Consider the following 18,749-nt stretch of genomic DNA (forward strand, 5'->3'; position numbering starts at 1 on the left):
GCAGCACTGTGACGATCATGTTTTTTGACTTCTCAAGTGCCTTCAGTACCATACAGCCCTCACTGCTGGGGGAAAAGCTCTGGTCAATGCAGGTTGGCACTATCATTGTATTGGTGGATAATGGACTACCTGACTGACAGACCACCGTTTATGTGGCTTCAGGACTGTGTGTCAGACATGGCCATAAGAGCACTGGGGACTCAGGCCACTGTATTGGCATCCTTCCTGTTTACCCTGCATACCTCAAACTTTAGATACAACACCGAGTCATGTCATCTGCAGAAATTCTCTGATGATTCAGCAATAGTTAGGTGTTTGAAGGAAGGACGGGAGGATGAATACAGGGCCCTGGTGTCAAATGGTACAAGCAAAATCATCTGCAGCTCAACATCAGTAAGACAAAGGAGATGGTGATGGACTTTAGGAAGACTAAGCCTCCACTGCTCCCTATTACTATTGATGGTGAGGACATGGATGTGGTGAGGACCTACAAGTACCTGAGGGTGCACCTGAATGACAGACTTGAATGGAGCACCAACACAGAGGCTGTGTATAAGAAGGACCAGGGTCACCTCTACTTCCTGAGGAGACTGAGGTCCCTTGGAGTATGCAGGCTTCTCCTTCACATGTTCTACCAGTCTTCTGTCGCCAGTACAATCTTCTATGCGGTGGTGTGCTGGGGTGATGGCATCAACACGGGTGATGCCAGCAGGCTCAATAAACTGATTAGAAAGGCTGACTCTGTTATAGGAGTCAAACTGTACACACTGGAGGCTGTGGTAGAACTAAGGACCAAACCAAAAATCCTGGCAATTCTGGACAATGCTTCTCACCCTCTGCATGCCACCTTGGCTGAACAAAGGATCACATTTAGTAATAGACTGAGACAACTGCGCTGCTCCAAAGAGTGATGCAAGGCTATTCTTACCCTCGGCCATTAGGCTCTATAATGAACTCAACCTATAGTTGGGGAAGTGATGACCCCTCCTGTTAGACTGTTTGAGAAAACTCATTTTTTTTATTCTCTCTTACTTCTAATATTTGTATATCTGTGCACTTGTAATGCTACTGTGACACTGTAATTTCCTTTGGGATCAATAAAGTATCTTCTTCTTCTTCTTTAAATGAACTAAATCAACACAGACACTTAGTGTAGATAATGGACTGCATTCATAAAATGCCATTGATGACTGCATCCTCCAAATCTTCATTTTCATTGTAACATTCAACATGCTTGTTGATACCTTCAAATTCTTCATAGTTTCTAACTTGTTGAAGTAGTGAAAGCACTCCCATCTGCTTCTGACATCTCCAAGCCTGAATGCTTGAAACTGTAGTGAGCAAAACAGTTCTAAATTGTTTCACAGCTTATTTTGATAACTACCAGTGATGAAAATCATTATTTTTTGAACACAAACACATGCAACTGACACTATTAAAAATAGTTTGCTCGAAGCACAGTGTGTGTCTAATGGCAATGCAAATGCATGCGAGTAACGCTAGTTAGAAACTGTTCGGCAACGGCCTCCTGCTCTAATTAATCGGTATGGTCTCCAAATAGATGAATGGAATCCTGGCTATTTCTCAATTAGTTTTTGTTCTTTAAAAGTTGTCCCAAATAAATGGTTGGCTTGATTAACTGATGCCCATTAACTGGAATTAACTGTATATCAACTGGAATTAACTGTATATCAATATTTCAGAATAATGATTTGTCCATATTTATTAGAAGCAATGTGCACCAAATAGAATATATTCCCAATAGCAAATTTATTAATTTAGCTTTCTGCCAAATAGGTCTCTCAAATGTTTATAATAAATAGAAAACACAACGAACTATGAGAAAATTTATACTTATTTTGTATATGCGTGTACACCGCTGAACTTTAACTTGTGAGAAATAGAAACTGGGTGAAATCTAAAACACAAAGCTCTGTTGTATCGTGTCACCCATGACTCAATAGTAATTCTAATCAGTTTAATGCTAGAAATCTAGCACAATAATCCATACCGACAGTCAAGTATGGTGCTGGGGAGTTGGAAGCGCAATCATGCATCCATTCTTACACCACTTCTGCCCTAATACATCTTTTTTATTTACTTATTGAGATACAGCACAGAATAGGCCATTTTGGCCCTTTGAGACACGCCGTTCGGCTTTCCCTGATCTTAGCTTAATCACAGGACAATTTACAATGACCAAATAAACTACCAACTGGTACGTCTTTGGACTGTGGAAGCAAACCAGAGCATCTGGAGGAAACCCATGTGGTTACAGGGAGAGTGTACAAACTCCTTACAGGAAGCGACAGGAATTGAACCCAAACAACAGGAATTCTGCAGATGCTGGAAATTCAAGCAACACACATCAAAGTTGCTGGTGAACGCAGCAGGCCAAGCAGCATCTGTAGGAAGAGGTGCAGTCGACCTTTCAGGCCGAGACCCTGATGAAGGTTCTCGGCCTGAAACGTCGACTGCACCTCTTCCTACAGATGCTGCTTGGCCTGCTGCGTTCACCAGCAACTTTGATGTGTGTTGCAGGAATTGAACCCAGGTTGCTGGTACTGTAAAGCATTGTGCTAACCACTACACTACTGTGCCGCCCCAAATCTTATTCCCCCCGTGATCCTATCAACTCCCCTCAGATTCCACTGCTCATCTAGACACTAGAGATAACTTACAGTGGGCAATTAACCCACCAACCCACATACTTTCAGGATGTGAGAAGCAACCTATGTAGTCACGAGGAAAATGTGCAAACTCTACCAGAGGTCAGGACTGTGCCACTGTGCTGCCCTATGTTCTTAAATCACCAATACTGCATCCATGAAAGTCTGTTATTGAGAGGAAGAAGGGATGAGGAGAAGACTGCTGCTTATGGTCAAAATAAAATGTTAGACGAATGCTATTAATAACTTATCACGTGGAACAACATATGCAAACCAAAAGATGTGAAGAGTGAATGAGAAGGAAGGAAGGGATTGGCTTTTGATTTAATGAATCAGAGGTTATGAAGTATTGTCTTTGACAGACATGCAGTACCTACCCAGAGCTTCTGGTGTATAACTGTCCCAACTTACAGTCCTCAGAAGGGGAATCTGGTTTGTACCAAAATGCAGGGACACATCTACCACTACTTTGCTGCTCAAATCCATAATCACTGCAAAACAAAAAGAAACAAAGAGCAGTTAGAAATACTCCAACATAGGAGTAGATTTATAACTTACCATTAGGCATGATGAATGAGAAACCTGTTGTTTACACCCCAATATTCTTTTCTGATTATGTTTTTAAACAGATACTGATTTATGCATGTTGATGGCTGGCAGACATGTTGACAATCCACCATACAGATTCTAAATAACTTTCAAGTTAAGTAACAACACTGCATTAAGCATAGAGGGGTAGAAATTCCTCAATGAAGCTCTAAATTAGGGTAGAAATGTCTAATACCAGTGGGTATCCATTAAGGGTGAGAGGGGGCAGGTTCAAAGGGGATGTGAGAGGTGTTTTTTTTTACTCTGTGGTGGATGCCTGGAATGCGCTGTCTAGTATGGTGGTAGAGGCAAATACATTACAGGCTTTTAAGAGACGTTTAGATCAGAGTATAAGACATAGGCAGACATCAAGTCTGCTCTGCCATTCCATCATGGCTGATCGCGGGTCCCACTCAACCCCATACACCTGCCTTCTCGCCATATCCTTTGATGCCCTGACTGATCAGGAAACTATCAACTTCCACTTTAAATATACCCATGGACTGCAGTCTGTGGCAGAGCATTCCACAGATTTACTAGTCTCTGACTAAAACAGTTTCTCCTTACCTCTGTTCTAAAGGGTCACCACTCAATTTTGAGGTTGTGCCCTCTAGTTCTGGATACTTCCAACCATAGGAAACATCCTCTCCACATCCACCCATCTAGTCCTTTCGACATTCAATAGGTTTCAATGAGATCCCCGGCATTCTTCTACATTCCAGTGAGTACAGGCGCAAAGCTGCCAAATGCTCCTCATATGTTAACCCCTTCATTCCCAGAATCATCCTCATGAACCTCCTCTGGACTTTCTCCAATGACAACACATCCTTTCTGAGATATGGGGCCCAAAATTGTTGACAATACTCTTAAGTGCGGCCTGACTAGTGCCTTATAAAGCCTCACCATTATCTCCTTACTTTTATATTCTATTCTCCTTGAAATAAATGCCAACATTGCACTTGCCTTTTTTACTACAGACTCAACCTGCAAATTAACCTTCTGGAAATCTTACACAGGACTCCTAAATCCCTCTGTACCTGTGATATTTGAACCATCTCCGATTTAGATAGCAGTCCACACTATTGTTCCTTTTACCAAAATGCATTCATACATTTCCCATCACTGTATTCTATCTGCCGTTTTTTTGCCCGTTCTTCCAATTTGTCCAAGTCCTGCTGCAATCACTTTGCTTCCTCAGCACTACCTACCCCTCCATCTATCTTCATATCATCCTCAAACTTTGCTACAAAGCCATCAATTCTGTTATCCAAATCATTAACAAACAACGTGAAAAGTAGAGGTCCCAAGACTGACCCCTGAGGAACACCACTAGTCACTGGCAGTCAAGCAGAAAAGGCCCTTTTTATTCCCACTCACTGCCCCCTCCCTGTCAGCTATTCCTCTATCCATGCTAGTATCTTTCCTGAAATGCCAGAGGATTTTATCTATTAAGCAGCCTCACGTGTAGCACCTTATCAAGCATATGATCAGGCACCTTATGCATGAATGTCAGAAAGATAGAGGATCTGGAGATTGCGTTGGCAGGAGGGATTGGATTTTGAAGATTTTGATTTACAGGGTCGGCATGACATTTTAGGCTGAAGAACCTGTTCCTGTGCTGTTCTGTTCTCTGGTCTTTGTTAAATTTTAGTTAATTTAGTGTCTGACTGGAACCATAGTCTCACGTTGAAATGAATGTCATGTACATGACTTGGGTACCCCATTTTTACTGAGTAAGTATGTGAAACTGGTAGATTGTACCTAGATCACTGTTGCAATACTTTTGTTTTATGTATTAAATATTAATTATTTAAGCATGCTGATTGCTACAATGAAGGAAAAAATTGGCTACTAACCTCGAATGAGCACAATCTGAAGCAGGTTGTACAGCTCTTCAGATGGTGGAAAACGTGCATGAGGAAAGATTAGGTTGACTTGGCTTGTATTTCCTCTTGTTTAGAATGAAAGGAGATCTCATTGAAACTAACAACTTTCTGCTGGGGCTCAGCTGATACTTCTCGGGCTGACAGATCCAGAAACACAGTCTCAGGATATGAAACTAGGGTGGCGATCTGTTCACTCACAGCACAGTGAGCCTTTGGAATTCTCTAGCACAGATGAGGCAGCATGGTAGCATTGTAGTTAGCAAAATGCTCTTACAGTGCTGGCAACCAGGGTTCAATTCTGCTGCTGTCTGCAATGACTTTGCAAGCTCTCCCCGTAACCAAGTGAGTTTCCTCCCACACTCCAAAGGCGTGTAGGTTAACTGGTCACATGGATGTAATTGGGTGGCAAGGGATCAGCTGGGCTCAAAGAGCCTGTTAATGTGCTGCAACTCTAAATTAATAGGCCAAGTTCCTGAATATATTTAAGGAGGTAGATGGATTTTGAGTCACAAAGGGCATCCATGGGAAAAAGCGGAAATGATGGCTTTGAGATAGAGTATCAATCATGATCATATTGAATCATGCAGCAGAATTAAAAGGTCGAAAGGCCTTTTACTGCTCCTATGTTTCTACATTTCTGCACTAGGAATAGTGTCTAAATACTCAGTTTAATAATGCTGAGACAGATTTTACACATTAGCATTCTCTTTGCAGTTATTCCCGAGGCAAAACAGTAGTGAGGTCATGGAGCCTACACAGATTACAGAGGAGGAGATGCTTGTTGTCTTGAGGCAAATTAGGGTGGCTATATTCCCAGATGTTCCCCTGAACCCTGCAGGAGGCAAGCGCAGAAATTGCAGGGGCCCTAGCAGAGATACTTATATCATCCTTAGTGACAGATGAGGTACTGGAGCAATGGAGGATAGCCAAGGTTGTTCCACTGTTTTAGAAAGGCTCTGAGAATAAACCAGAAAATTATAGGGCATTGAGCCTGAGATCAGTAGCGGGAAAGTTATTGGAAGGTACTCTAAGGGACCAGATATCTAAGTATTGGGTAGACAAGGAATGGTTAGGGATAGTCAGCATGGTGTTGTGTGTGATTAAGGCATATATAATCAATCTTATAGAGTTTTTTGAGGAAGTTACCAGGAAAGCTGATGAAGAAAAGGCAGTGGATGTTGCCAACATGAACTTTAGCAATGCCTTTAACAAGGTCCCACATGGGACCTTGGTCAAGAAGGTTCAGCTGCTTTGCATTCAGGGTGAGACAGTAAATTGGATTAGATATTGGCTTCACAGGAGAAGACAGAGGGTGGTAGCAGATGGCTGCCTCTCTGACTGGAGGCCTCTGACTAGTGGAGTGCTGCAGGAATCAGGACTGGGTCCATTATTGCCTGTCATCTATATCAACAATCAGGATGATAATGTAGCAAATTGGATCAGCAAATGGCGGATAACACCAAGTAGACAGTGAGGAAGACTAGCAAAGCTTTCAATTGGATCTGGACCAGCTGGGGAAATGGCAGATGGAAGGACTTGCACTTTGGAAGGAGGCTACTGAAGAGTGTGGTAGAACAGAGGGACCTGGAAATACAAATCCAAAATTCCTTGAAAGTGGCAACACAAGTAGATAGGGTCGTAAAGAGAGCTTTTAGCACATTGGGTACAGAGTAGAGAAGCTGGGATGTTGTGCTGAAGTTGCATAAGACATTGGTGAGGCTTAATTTGGAACAATATATGCAATTCTGGTCACCTACAGTACCTATAGGAAATATATCAATAAGATTGAAAGAGAACATTTACAAGGACGTTGCTGAGCTTTGAAAACCTGAGTCATAGGGAGACGTGGAATAGATTCGGACTTTATTCCTGAAAACGTAGAAGAATGAAGGCAGATTTGATAAGAGTATACAAATTTATGAAAAGTATAGATAGGGTAAATACAAGCTGGCTTTTTCCACAGAGGTAGGGTGAGACTAGAACTAGAGGTCATGGTTTAAGGGTGAAAGATGAAATGTTTAAGGGAAACATGAGGGAGAACTTCACTCAGAGGGTCATGAGTGTGGAATGAGATGTCAGCGGAAGAGATGGATATGGGTTTGATTGTAACACTTGGATTGGTACATTGAGGGGTATGGAGGGCTATGATCAATGAGACTTGGCAGACTGATAGTTCTGCATAGGCTAGGTGGGCCAAAAGCCTGTTTCTGTGCCATAGCTTCCTATGAAGGTGTAACAAAATGCCCCGATACTTGTACAAATGTTACATGAGGCTTTGCACCAGGAAATTCAGGTTACTTTTCCCATTATCTTAACAGTTATCTATGTATTAGGGGTTTCAAATGCAACACATTCAAACAAATATATACAAAGTGCGTTCCATACAATAACCAAAGCAATAAATTCACGTGTTTCACAAACTCTGCTTTTAAGATTTACTGTATTTAATTAAGTGATGCAGAGGAATGACATTGCTTTTGTAAACTAATTGCTAAACCACACAAACTTTAACTTTGAGCCATTCTATTTACAGTTCTAATTTAGTAAAACAAGTCTCTGTTTATAAAAGCCAATTCATTACCATTCAAAGTCAAATGCTGTGCACTGGCAAGGTTTTGACACAAGGGCTGAAGTGAAGTTCTTCCCCTTAATGCACCATGACGATATTTTTCGCTTGCGGAACTGTCTCTTCTCTCCCATGATGCAATGCTCATCCTAAACAAAGACAAACTGATGGTGAGTATCCACAGCCTAACACCTCATAGAAATGGCACCACTCAGTGGAAGGCTATTGTGTGCTTCATACCTGTGTCAGTATTCTCAATATCTCCTCTGCTTTCCTTCCAGCAATTTCAATTGCTAATGTCTCAGTGTTACCTTAACAAATTGATGCTGTCCTTGAAAAATCAGTGTCACTCTAAATGCTGATTCCTGCTGTACTTGGATTTTTTTCCCATTAATACGCCCACATTTGATGTTAGATTAACTGACCCAACTAATGCTTCTCTCTCTCTTTACACAAAGCCTCCACTAATACCTATCTTAGCATGTCTGCTTCATTACAGACACAAAACCTCCAAATATTTTACTAAACTGTTGTATTTTTTGTCTTTTTTTAAACTATGCCTACATTATGAAATATTGATAAGCATCGATTCTGCGATACTGTGTCGTGTTGCACTTTGGGAGATTGAATGTAAACGTACGCTGTTAACGGCAGGAGCCTTCGCAGTGGTGATATCCAGAGGATTCCCTCATAGCGTCTGCACAGATTGATAGGGCGGTAAAGAAGCTGCATGGTATGCTTGTCTGCATTGATTTTCAGAGCCAGAAAACTACACTCAGTGGCTGCTTAATTAGGTACACCTGCACCTGTTTGTTAACGTAATGCAAATATCTAATCAGCTGATTATGTGGCAGCAACTCGACGCATAACAGGTCGCCGACATGGTCAAAAGCATGTGCAGGAACATCAGAAAGGGGAAGAAATGTGATCCAAGTGACTTTGACTATGGAGTGATTTTTGGGGCCAGATGGGGTGGGTTTGAGTAGCTCAGAAACTACTGATCTTGGATTTTCACACACAACAGTTTCTAGCTATCAGAAAATGCACAGAGAATGAATAGGAAATGAACGAAAAGCAGAACAGTGGAGATGATTTATCAGTGAACAATAATTTACTGATAAGCCGTAAAATAATGAGTCACGAGGGTCATAAAACGAGAAGGAACAGACACTTAACAAGACGGTAATTGAAGGCTAGGAGCAACTGGTTGAGGCTGGCTGGTTTTGAATGAGTGAACAAGGATTGTGAATGAGAGCTGGGTTTAAATAGGCTGGTGAGTTGGAAATGAGTGGCAGGTGATTCCTGCCAGCTGGGTGGAGACTGCCTATGCAGGCCTGACAGGACCCTTCTCCCTCCTTTTGCCGGCAGTCGGCAGCCCAGGACGACCTGGATGGGATTGGTGGAACTCCTTGATAAGCGTTGGATCTAAGGTTGAAACTGGACGGCACCCAAGACCTCTCCTCTGGGCTATACCCTTCCAGTCGACCAGCTATGGCACACCCCATCCTCAACAACATGAATCCATTAACCAGCAAACCGTGTACACTGGACCACCTTCCACCACCCTGGGTTCCAGAGGTGCAGGCTCAGATGGGTTGAGTGGTCCATGGGCAGCAGGCTTGAGAAAAGACATGAGGAAGGTAGGTGTGATCCTGAGGGGCAGTGGCAGCCAGAGACAGTAAGTGACAGGTAGTCTTAAAGGGACCAATGGACCAGGACAAGCGTTTGCAGGGGTCGATGTGCAAGGAACAGCCAGACATGGTCCCCAGGCTGGAGAAGTGTGGCTGAGCACTGATGGTGGTTAGCCTGGTGACAATAAGTGCAAATGGCCCTCTGTGCCCTTTTCCAAGAACTGTGGCGTCAGAGAACCAGAGCCCTGGTGACAGAATCTCCATGGGGAACAACAGGGGCTGGTAGCCATGAAGCACTTCAAAGGGCGATACACCCATGGCAGATGAGGTGTGTAGATTGTGGGGCAGCTTGGCCCTGAGCAGATATTATTTCCATGTGGAAGGGATAGAGACAGTGGAGCATCACAGATACTTCTCCACTTGCTGACTGGCCGTTGCTCTGCGGACGATAACCAGAGGACAAACTCACTGAGGTGCGGAGGAAGGAATTGAAGGCTTGCCAGAAGCATGAGATTAATTGTGGGCCCCAGTTCGACACAATGGCCTGAAGGAAACGGTGGAGGTGAACTGCATATGGGAGAGCAAAGTCTGTCATCTTAGCGACTGAAAGAAGTTTAGAGAGACCAATGAATTGGGCCACCTTGGAGAACTGGCCCCACCACTGTCACAATCACCGGAAGATGGAAACCTGTCATGAAATCCATGCAATGTGAGACCACAGAATTAGAAAAGCCAGTAGAGGCCACAGAAGGCCAGATGGCTTCTGGTTGGAGGAATTGGACTGGGCACACTGAGGACAGGCAACGACGAATTGGCGTCTGTCTGTGATCAAGGTGGGCCACAGAACAGGCATTGCAGAAAATCCAGAGTCCATCATGGGCCTGGATGGCTGGAGAGGGATGAGGAATGGGCCCACTGGACTGCCTCAGAGTGCACGGCTACCATTGCCGGGTGTGTTGGTGGGAGCGGGCTTCTACTGTAGGGTCTGGTGGATTGGTTCTCAAGATGTCAGATGATCAGAGCGATGATCTGGGAGGATAGAATGATGGGCTGAGAGTCAATCTCAGTTTCAGCTGAGGTGTCTGCCTTGGTGTACTTGGAGCCGGGTCAGTAAGAGAGAGTGAAGTTGAATTGCTCTAAGAAAAGGCTGAGCGAGCCTGCCATGGATTGACTGATGGGCCTGTTGTATGAATGTCAGGTTCTGACGGTCCGTTCAGTCAGGAAGGGTTTGAGGTTTCCCATCAGCTAATGTCTCTATTCCTCCAAGACCCCTTTAATGGCAAGTGGCCCCCTGTCTTCTACACTGTAAAAGAGTTATGTAGAGTTGAACCTGCATGAGAAGGAAGCACAAGGTTGTGTCTTTTATTCAATGACACACCTTTGTGCCATCATTTTATGGTCCAAATGGCCTAATTGTACTCCTGTGCCTTATGGTCTAATAGGACAATGAAGATGAGATGGATAATAGATCAGCCATGATGGAATGATGTCAGACTCAATGGGCCAATTGGCCTAATCCTGCTTTTATGTCTAATGGTCTTCCTGCCTGGTCCTTGCTGGGAGAGATTGGCCCCGGAGCCCATATCAGATGTGTCCACTTCTACCACAAAAGATCCAGAGGGGCTTGGATGCCAAAGAATGGAGAGGTGCTGAACAGTCTCTTGAACTCTTCAAACCCGTGATCCGCGACAGCAGACCAGGTCACCTGTGAGGTAGTTTAGAGGAGCAGTGATTTGGCTGTAGTTCCTGGTAAAACAGCGGTAGAAGTCAAGAGAAACCCAAGGGCGCTGTAGCTATTGGAAAGTCCAAAAGGCATTACCAAGAATGTGAAGTGCCAAGTGGGTGTTATGAATGCTGTCTTTCACTCACCTCCCTGGTGGATGCAGACCTGGTTGTGTGCACTCCATAGATCCAATCCGATGAAGATCAGGGCCTCGCAGATTGTTTCAAATGCGTTATCCATCAAGGGGAGAAGGTAGCAGTTCTTATTTGTTGAGTCCACAATAGTCAATGCAGAGACAGAGCCCCATCTTTCTTCTTGATAAAGAAGAATTTTGCATTTAGCCAGGGATGTGGATGGTCGAATGAAGCCCTCCCCACCCCCCAAGGCGCTTCGGCGAGGTGGTCATTTAATGGCCCGAATCTCAAGAGGGGAGAGGGAGAACTTTGGGGAAGGGTGGTGCCTGGGAAGAGATCGTTTGCGCAGTCGCATGGTCTGAGAGGCGGCAGGGTGCTAGCTTATCTCTTACTGAAGGCAGCGACTAAGTTGTGATATTCCTGTGCGGTTTTGGTGAGTTCAAGCGTTTCCTCGGTCTCCATGAATTTACGAGGTGAAATCAACTGAGGTTGCAGGCAGGTGGGTCCCCAGTTCAGCAGTGAACGGATGACCAAGTGAAGTGAGGGTTGTGAGAGAAGAGCCGGCAGTAACCCAAGATGAGAAGAGTGTATGGTGAGTCGATAAAGAGGAATTGAATGGATTCATAAAGAGGAATTGGATGGATTCATGGTGCTCTCTGATGCCCTCTCATGTGTTGATGATGTGTTCCTGCAGCTGAAGTGGTTCTAGGAATGGAACTGGGATTCTGGCTGACGATCTGGTTCCATAAGACGTTTGTCAATTCGGGGGTCAGAATGATGAGGCTTTTGAGGTTGATGGGTGTCTCCTGGGTAGACAGCTCGTCTTTCAAGCACTCCGAGAGGCCGTGATGGTAATGGGCCATGTGCAATTCTGCATTCCAGCCCCACCCTGCCTTGAAAGTCTAGAATTCCACGGTGTGACAGCAGTGAGCACGTCTTAACGCAGGTGAAGTATCCCATTGACTGTCCCCCTTCCACTTCCCAGATGGTCGAAAACCTGACAGTGAATTCCTTATATTTATTAAAAATGGTGGTTTTGTTGTCCCAGTTAGCGGTGGTCCAGGTCAGAGCTCGCCCAGTCAGGTGAGAGACAACGCAGGCAATTTTGGCTTGGTCCATACACTATAGAGATGGTTGGAGCTCAAAGTGGGACAGGAAGTTGCGTCATCAGGTTGGGGATCCAGTGAAGCATTTGGGCAATGAATCTGGTGCTCTGAGGGGAAGGTTGACTGGTGCAGGGCTGCTGTATCAAGATGGAGAGTGGTGAGCAGATGGTCAGTGGTTTCCTGCTGCTTCAGGATCATGTGCTCACGGAGATGCATGAATTCCTCCAGGTGAGCCTACACCGTTGGATCAATCGTTGGTTCACTCATCCCGTAAGGAGGTGTAGAGGAGACCCGACCCAGACACAGAGCAGCAGAGATGTTTTAACAGTAAACGACATTTTAAACTGAACTGCAAAATAATGAGCCACCAAGGGCTACAAAACAAGACAGAACGGATATGTAACGTGACAAGGCAACAAGGGAACTGAAAACATGGAGCTGGCTGCTTCAATGAGTGAACAAGGATTGTACATGAGCATTGGATTTAATTAGGCTGCAGGTGATGAATTGGAAGCGAATGGTGGAGAATGCCTGTGCAGACCTGACACTAGAATTTACAAGTAGTGCTGCGAAAATCACAAGCATTCAGTGAGCAGCAATTCTGCTGGCAAAAACGCCTCATCTATTTATTTTGAGATATAGCGCAGAACAGGCCCTTCGAGCTGCACTGCCAGCAACCCGCCTAATCACGGGAACATTTACAATGACCAGTTAACCTACTGACTGATACGTCTTTGGACTGTAGGAGGAAACATGAACACCCAGAGGAAAGCCACGCATTCCACGGGGAGGACACGCAGACTCCTTACCGAGGACACCGGGACTGAACTCTGAACTCCGGCATCCCGGGCTGCAAAAGCTTCACGCTGACTGCTGCACTACTGTGGCATCCTTGTTAACAAGAAGTCACAGGAGAATGGCTAGAGTGGTTCAAGCTGACAGGAAAATGAGAGTAACTCAAATAACAACAGTGGTGTGCAGAAGGGCATCTCTGGACACACAGCACAACCAACCATGAAGTGGAAGGGCTACAGCAGCAGATGACCAGGTTCCATTCCTGTACCTAATAACGTGGTCACTGAGCGTAGGTATGTTGCAGCTTTATCAAATGCAGATTAGTACTGCATTCAGTTCTGGGTGCCCCATTATAGGAAGGATGTGGAGGCTTCGTAGAAAGTGCAGAAGAGGATGCTCCTTGGATTAGAGGGCATGTGCTTTAAGAAGTTGGACAAACTTGGGTTATTTTCTCTAAAGCAGCAGAGGCTGATGGGAGACCTGATAGAAGCTCATAAGGTTATGAAAAGCATAGACAGAATAGACAGCCATATGTTTTTCCCAGGGTTGAAATGTGCATTTAGGATGAAGGTGGGTAAATTCAAAGAGGATGTGCAGGGCAAGCTTCTTTACACAGAGAGTGGTGGGTGTGGGGAATGCGCTACGGGTTGGGAGTAGAGGAAAATCGAAGAGGAGGCTCTTAGGTAGATACATGACTGTGAAAAGAATAGAAGGATAGAAGGGATTAGTTAAGTTAGGCATTTAATTACTAGCTTAACTAGATCAGCACCAAATCACGGGCCGAAGGACCTGTTCTCATATTGTACTCCTCCATGTCAATGTTCCATGTTAAGTTCAAAGTAAATTTATCGTTTAAGTATATATACCTTATACAACCATTAGCTTCATTATCTTGCCGATACCCACAGGAAAACAAGGAAATACAATAGAATCCATCAAAAAACCACACATAACCAAGACTAACAAACATCCAATGTTCACGAGAAGACACACCATGCAAGTAATACAAAGTAAATAAATACTTCAGAAGATGAGCTGCAGAGTTCCTGAAAGCGTGTCTACAGGCTGCAGAGTCCGTTCCGTGCTGAGGCCATTGAAACCGATTCAGGAGCACAATAGCCACAGGGCAACAATTGTTCCTGAACCTGGTGATGTGGGACCCAAGATTCCTGTGTCTCCAGCCCATCTGTAGTAGCTAAGTTCCTGAGAGTCAACTTTGTTGAGTCCTTCAGGAGGTGGTACAATCGCTAGTTCATTTAGACTGTTCAAAAGCAAGTTTCTTAAAGGGAAATTACACAAACTGTGGATCACAGCGATCATAGTTTAAAAGATTAAATTTAGTAGTTCTGTGAACTGCTTTCAAAACATCACTGTATATCACCAGCACCATCTTAGTTTGTGCATTTTTGTGCACTAACAGGCAGGAGGATGTGTTTTCCATAATGTTCCTAAAATATGTGTGCAATTACAAAGAAGGCACAACAGCAGCTATATTCCATTAGGAGTTTGAGAAATGGCTTGTCACCAAAGCTACTAGCAAATTTCTGCAGATATAGCATGGAGAGAATTCCAGCTGGTTGCATGATGGACTGGTACGAAGGGAGGGGCCACTGCACAGAATCAGAAAAGGCTGCAGGAGGTTATAAACTTAGCTAGCTCTGTCATGGGCACCAGCCTCCCCAGCATCCAGGACACCTTCCAAAGGTGATGACTCATAAAGGTGGCATCCATCATTCAGGACATGCCCTCTTCTCATTGCTACCAACAAAGAGGAGGTACAGCAACCTGAAGACACACACTCAGTGTTTCAGAAACAGCTTCTTCCCCTCTGCCATCAGGTTTCTGAATGGACAATGAACCCATGAAGACTACCTCATTATTTTTCCTCTCTCTTTTATCAATATTTATTTAGTTCAACTTTCTTATTTATATCTACATATTATAATTTATAGATTTTATTATTATGTATTGCAATGTACTACAACAAATTTCATGACATTTGCCCATAATCTTAAATCTGATTCTGAAGTGTTAAAAGACTTTGCAATCAAAGACTATTAACACTACGAGGAGTATTTTATGGATTTATTGATGTAATACTGAGAACTAATTGAAGACACTTGAAAACTAAAGCAGCTTTCTGAAGTTTGGTTCTGTAAGCATGGCACATGCTAATATTTCAGCACACAACTGCAAAACATATCGCAGGGGCCTTGCCTGAAATCACAGGAATTACCTTTAACAGAGATTTTGTTTTTGTTACTTACAGACAGGTAGCTCCAGATACAGTGAAGTCAGCACTACTCTCAGTCTGGCAAGAACAACTGTTGCTACTGTTTTGATATGTGTGCCAGCAAAGTGAAATAAGCCTCCAAATGATGAATGGGAATGATAAGAACAAACAGCTGCAAACACAGTGTAAAATATTTGTGTCTAAAAATGCAAGTGCTTGTACAAAACTTTGCTTGTGGGTATACATGTCAGTTAACTTGGACACTAACTTTGTGAAAGTACTAATCTCCAGCATTACACTGTCACAAATGATAATGGAAAAAGAACATCTTTTGCACTTAGAATTCTTTATCTATTATGACAATTTTAGGTAAATTCAGAAATTAAAGTACAATCACATTCTATTTCACTGACAATGATGTACCAGTATGAATTACTATGCATTTACATTATTCATTGACACAGTAAATCTCGAACTACAAAGTGATATCCACATCTGTTTGAGGTGGGGCAAAAGCTACCAGCAATAATGATTAATAGAAAGGTTTTGATTTCTGCCACTTAAATAATGGGTTTTTAAATAAATTGTAATATTCATTTACAATAACTACATCAGGAGTAATTCTGATGTAGTGCTATGGTGCAAAATAGGCAATATTGGCTCTCAATTTTCACTGTCATTGCTGAATTTGTAAATTGAATTCTTTTGTATATTTATATGTTTTTAAAGTGTCCTACTATAAAAACCTAATGACTTGAATCGAAGAGGCCCTTAGAAGGTTGGCAAATATAAGAACACATTTATTTTCTCAGTTAACTGCTTCTGGCTGACATACGATCAAACTCCATTTTGCCTTTGGGACATATTATTTATCCTCTTGGTTATCAAAAGTCTATATCCTAAATTTAAAATTAATAATTGACCTGGCATCAGCTGCCATTAGCTAATTAATCCTGCAGAATCCATCCTTCTTGTCCTCAAGAAAATTGATCATCTTTACTCAGAAATATATAAGTAAGCTGTGCTCCCTAATTCTCAGCTGACTTTAGTTTGATATAAAGATAACAATGGTTTATGATATTAGAGTGTGTATCAAACATGCACATGCAATATCTTTATTTCTCTGTTTCACTCTGCAATACCTGATTCATTAGGTCCCAGGAGTCATAGTCATTGGGTGAACATTGTCTGTGGAACAATGGTCTGAAGTCCACTTTTACCAGTTCCCAATCTGAGCGGAAGCTAATGTGACCAAAGATCCTGCAACAGAGATGAATCCAAACACTTCAGAATGTTAACAAAAGAATATCCCTTGGGGCCAAATTCACTAACGGCCCTAAATGAGTGTGCACGTGACATACGAGTAACTTCAATTTCAGACCATTACGTCTGCTCCACCATAACCTGGTTATAGCTTGTAGGTGTAGCTTTTGAAGCAAGCTATGAGCCAGCATATGGCTCGATGGGCCAAATGGCCTAATTTTGCTCCCATCACTTATGGTCCTCATACTACCTGTTCTTTATACAACTGTTACCATCAGATAGCTAAGAATGGCTTTAAAAAATATCGATAAGTTCACACGTACAGTTGAGGTCAATAAAAAACCTTCAATTGCCATGTTACATGTTCACACTGCTGTCTGTAAGGAGTTTGTATATTCTCCCCATGACTACACGGTTTTCCTCCGGGTGATCTGGTTTCCTATCACAGTCCAAAGATGTACCAGTTGGTAGATTAATTGGTCATTGTAAATTGTCCCGTGATTAGGCTCAGATTAAATCGGGGGTTGTTTGAAGGGCAGTTCCATGCTGTATCTCAATAAATAAATAACATTACTGTCATTAACCTGCACACTGTTTAACAACTCACATTATCATTCACTATGAAAATAAATAACACTACTGCCATTAACCTGCACACTGCTTAACAACTCATATTATCATTCACTATGAAAATAAATAACAATATAGTGTGGGCACGTGGCCAAGTGGTTAAGGCATTCGACTAGCGATCTGAAGGTTGTGAGTTTGAGCCACAGCCGAGGCAGCGTGTTGTGTCCTTGAGCAAGGCACTTAATCACACAGTGCTCTGCGATGACACTGGTGCCAAGCTGTAGAGTCCTAATGCCCTTCCCTTGGACAACATTGGTGTCGTGGAGAGGGGAGACTTGCAGCATGGGCAACTGCTGGTCTTCCATACAACCTTGCCTAGCCTGTTCCCTGGAGAGTGAAGACTTTCCAGGTGCAGATCCATGGTCTCGCAAGACTAACGGATGCCTAAGATTGTCACTGAACTGCACACTGCTTAACAACTCACATTATCAATCACTATGAAAATAAAACCAAACAGAATGATGGAAATCTGAAATGCTGCAGGCATTCAGGATCTTTGATCTGAAATGTTAACTCTATTTATCCTTCCAAAGATAATGTCCAACCGCTGACCACTCCCTATTCTTGGTTCATACCTCAAATGCTGCATTTTGGCCTTTAGTTCTCACAACTCCAAAACTCTCACTTATTTTTACAGCTAGTCACCACTAGCTTTTCAGTCATTACAGTCCAGAGAGCCAATTTATGATATTCATTGGCTTGCTTCTGTCTCCTACAGGACGAGGTGGTGCAAGAGCAGTTAATGTGTGAAAGGCATACGTGTCCGTATGATCTCAAACACACAGAGAAAATGGGCTTGGGAAGAAGTCTGGGGACATAGCCAGGCATGGGTGGATTGCAGCCGCAGGCTAATGCGTTAGTCTGTTTAATGAAATGCTTGGGATATTAGCAGTAAAACTGAAAACCAGTGGAGCATGGGTGAGTCAAGCGGCATCCTTGCACAGAGCTTTGTACAGGGTCTTTACTTCTAAATATTAACTTTTGTTTCTCTTTTCACAAATCCTGCCTGACCTGCTTAGGTACCTCCTGCATTTTCTGGTTTTACTTCAGATTTCTAGTGGCTACCACCTTTCCAACAATTACTAATGTTGCTAAAATAACATTAGTGTGGTAATGGTTTAGCCAGATGCAAATCTACTGTGTTCCCTCAGGCTCCATTGGATGTGTAACCTCACCAATGCCATCCTTCCAGTGCCCTTTCTTCAACCTTTCCTTTCCCTGCTTGTAGGTCTCTGGTGAAAGAAATCAATTTAATTAGCTCTCGACAAACACAGATCACCATTGATTTCCTTCTCAATGGGCAGCAATCTCTGCAAGTATTTTCAACTCCAACCTAAAATTATCTCAACAAGTATAAAAGTCACGGCCATAATTATCCTGATATCCACTAACAATGTGGTTCTCACCTGCTCAGCAGCTACCATTGTGACAGAAACGGGTGACAGATTTAGCAACACACACAAAATGCTGGAGGAACTCAGCAACCCAGGCAACATCTATGGAAAAGAGTAAACAATCAATGCTT

The 18,749-nt window shown here is 43.1% G+C and overlaps 1 protein-coding gene across 3 annotated transcripts in view; it reads right to left on the minus strand.

Moving 5' to 3' along the window:
• The window catches only part of sorcs2 (sortilin-related VPS10 domain containing receptor 2), a 729,701-nt gene that overhangs the window by 61,228 nt on the left and 649,724 nt on the right, over positions 1-18,749 (minus strand). For all 3 annotated transcript variants that reach the window (XM_072255908.1, XM_072255907.1, XM_072255909.1), the window contains exons 15-17: positions 16,474-16,591; positions 7,725-7,858; positions 3,047-3,160 (exon numbers count right to left, since the gene is read on the minus strand). In XM_072255908.1, the coding sequence (XP_072112009.1) occupies positions 3,047-3,160; positions 7,725-7,858; positions 16,474-16,591 (366 nt within the window). The remainder of the gene's footprint in view (positions 1-3,046; positions 3,161-7,724; positions 7,859-16,473; positions 16,592-18,749) is intronic.

The sequence above is a fragment of the Mobula birostris genome, chromosome 4 (assembly GCF_030028105.1).
Source record: "Mobula birostris isolate sMobBir1 chromosome 4, sMobBir1.hap1, whole genome shotgun sequence".
In the NCBI taxonomy this organism is placed as follows: domain Eukaryota; kingdom Metazoa; phylum Chordata; class Chondrichthyes; order Myliobatiformes; family Myliobatidae; genus Mobula; species Mobula birostris.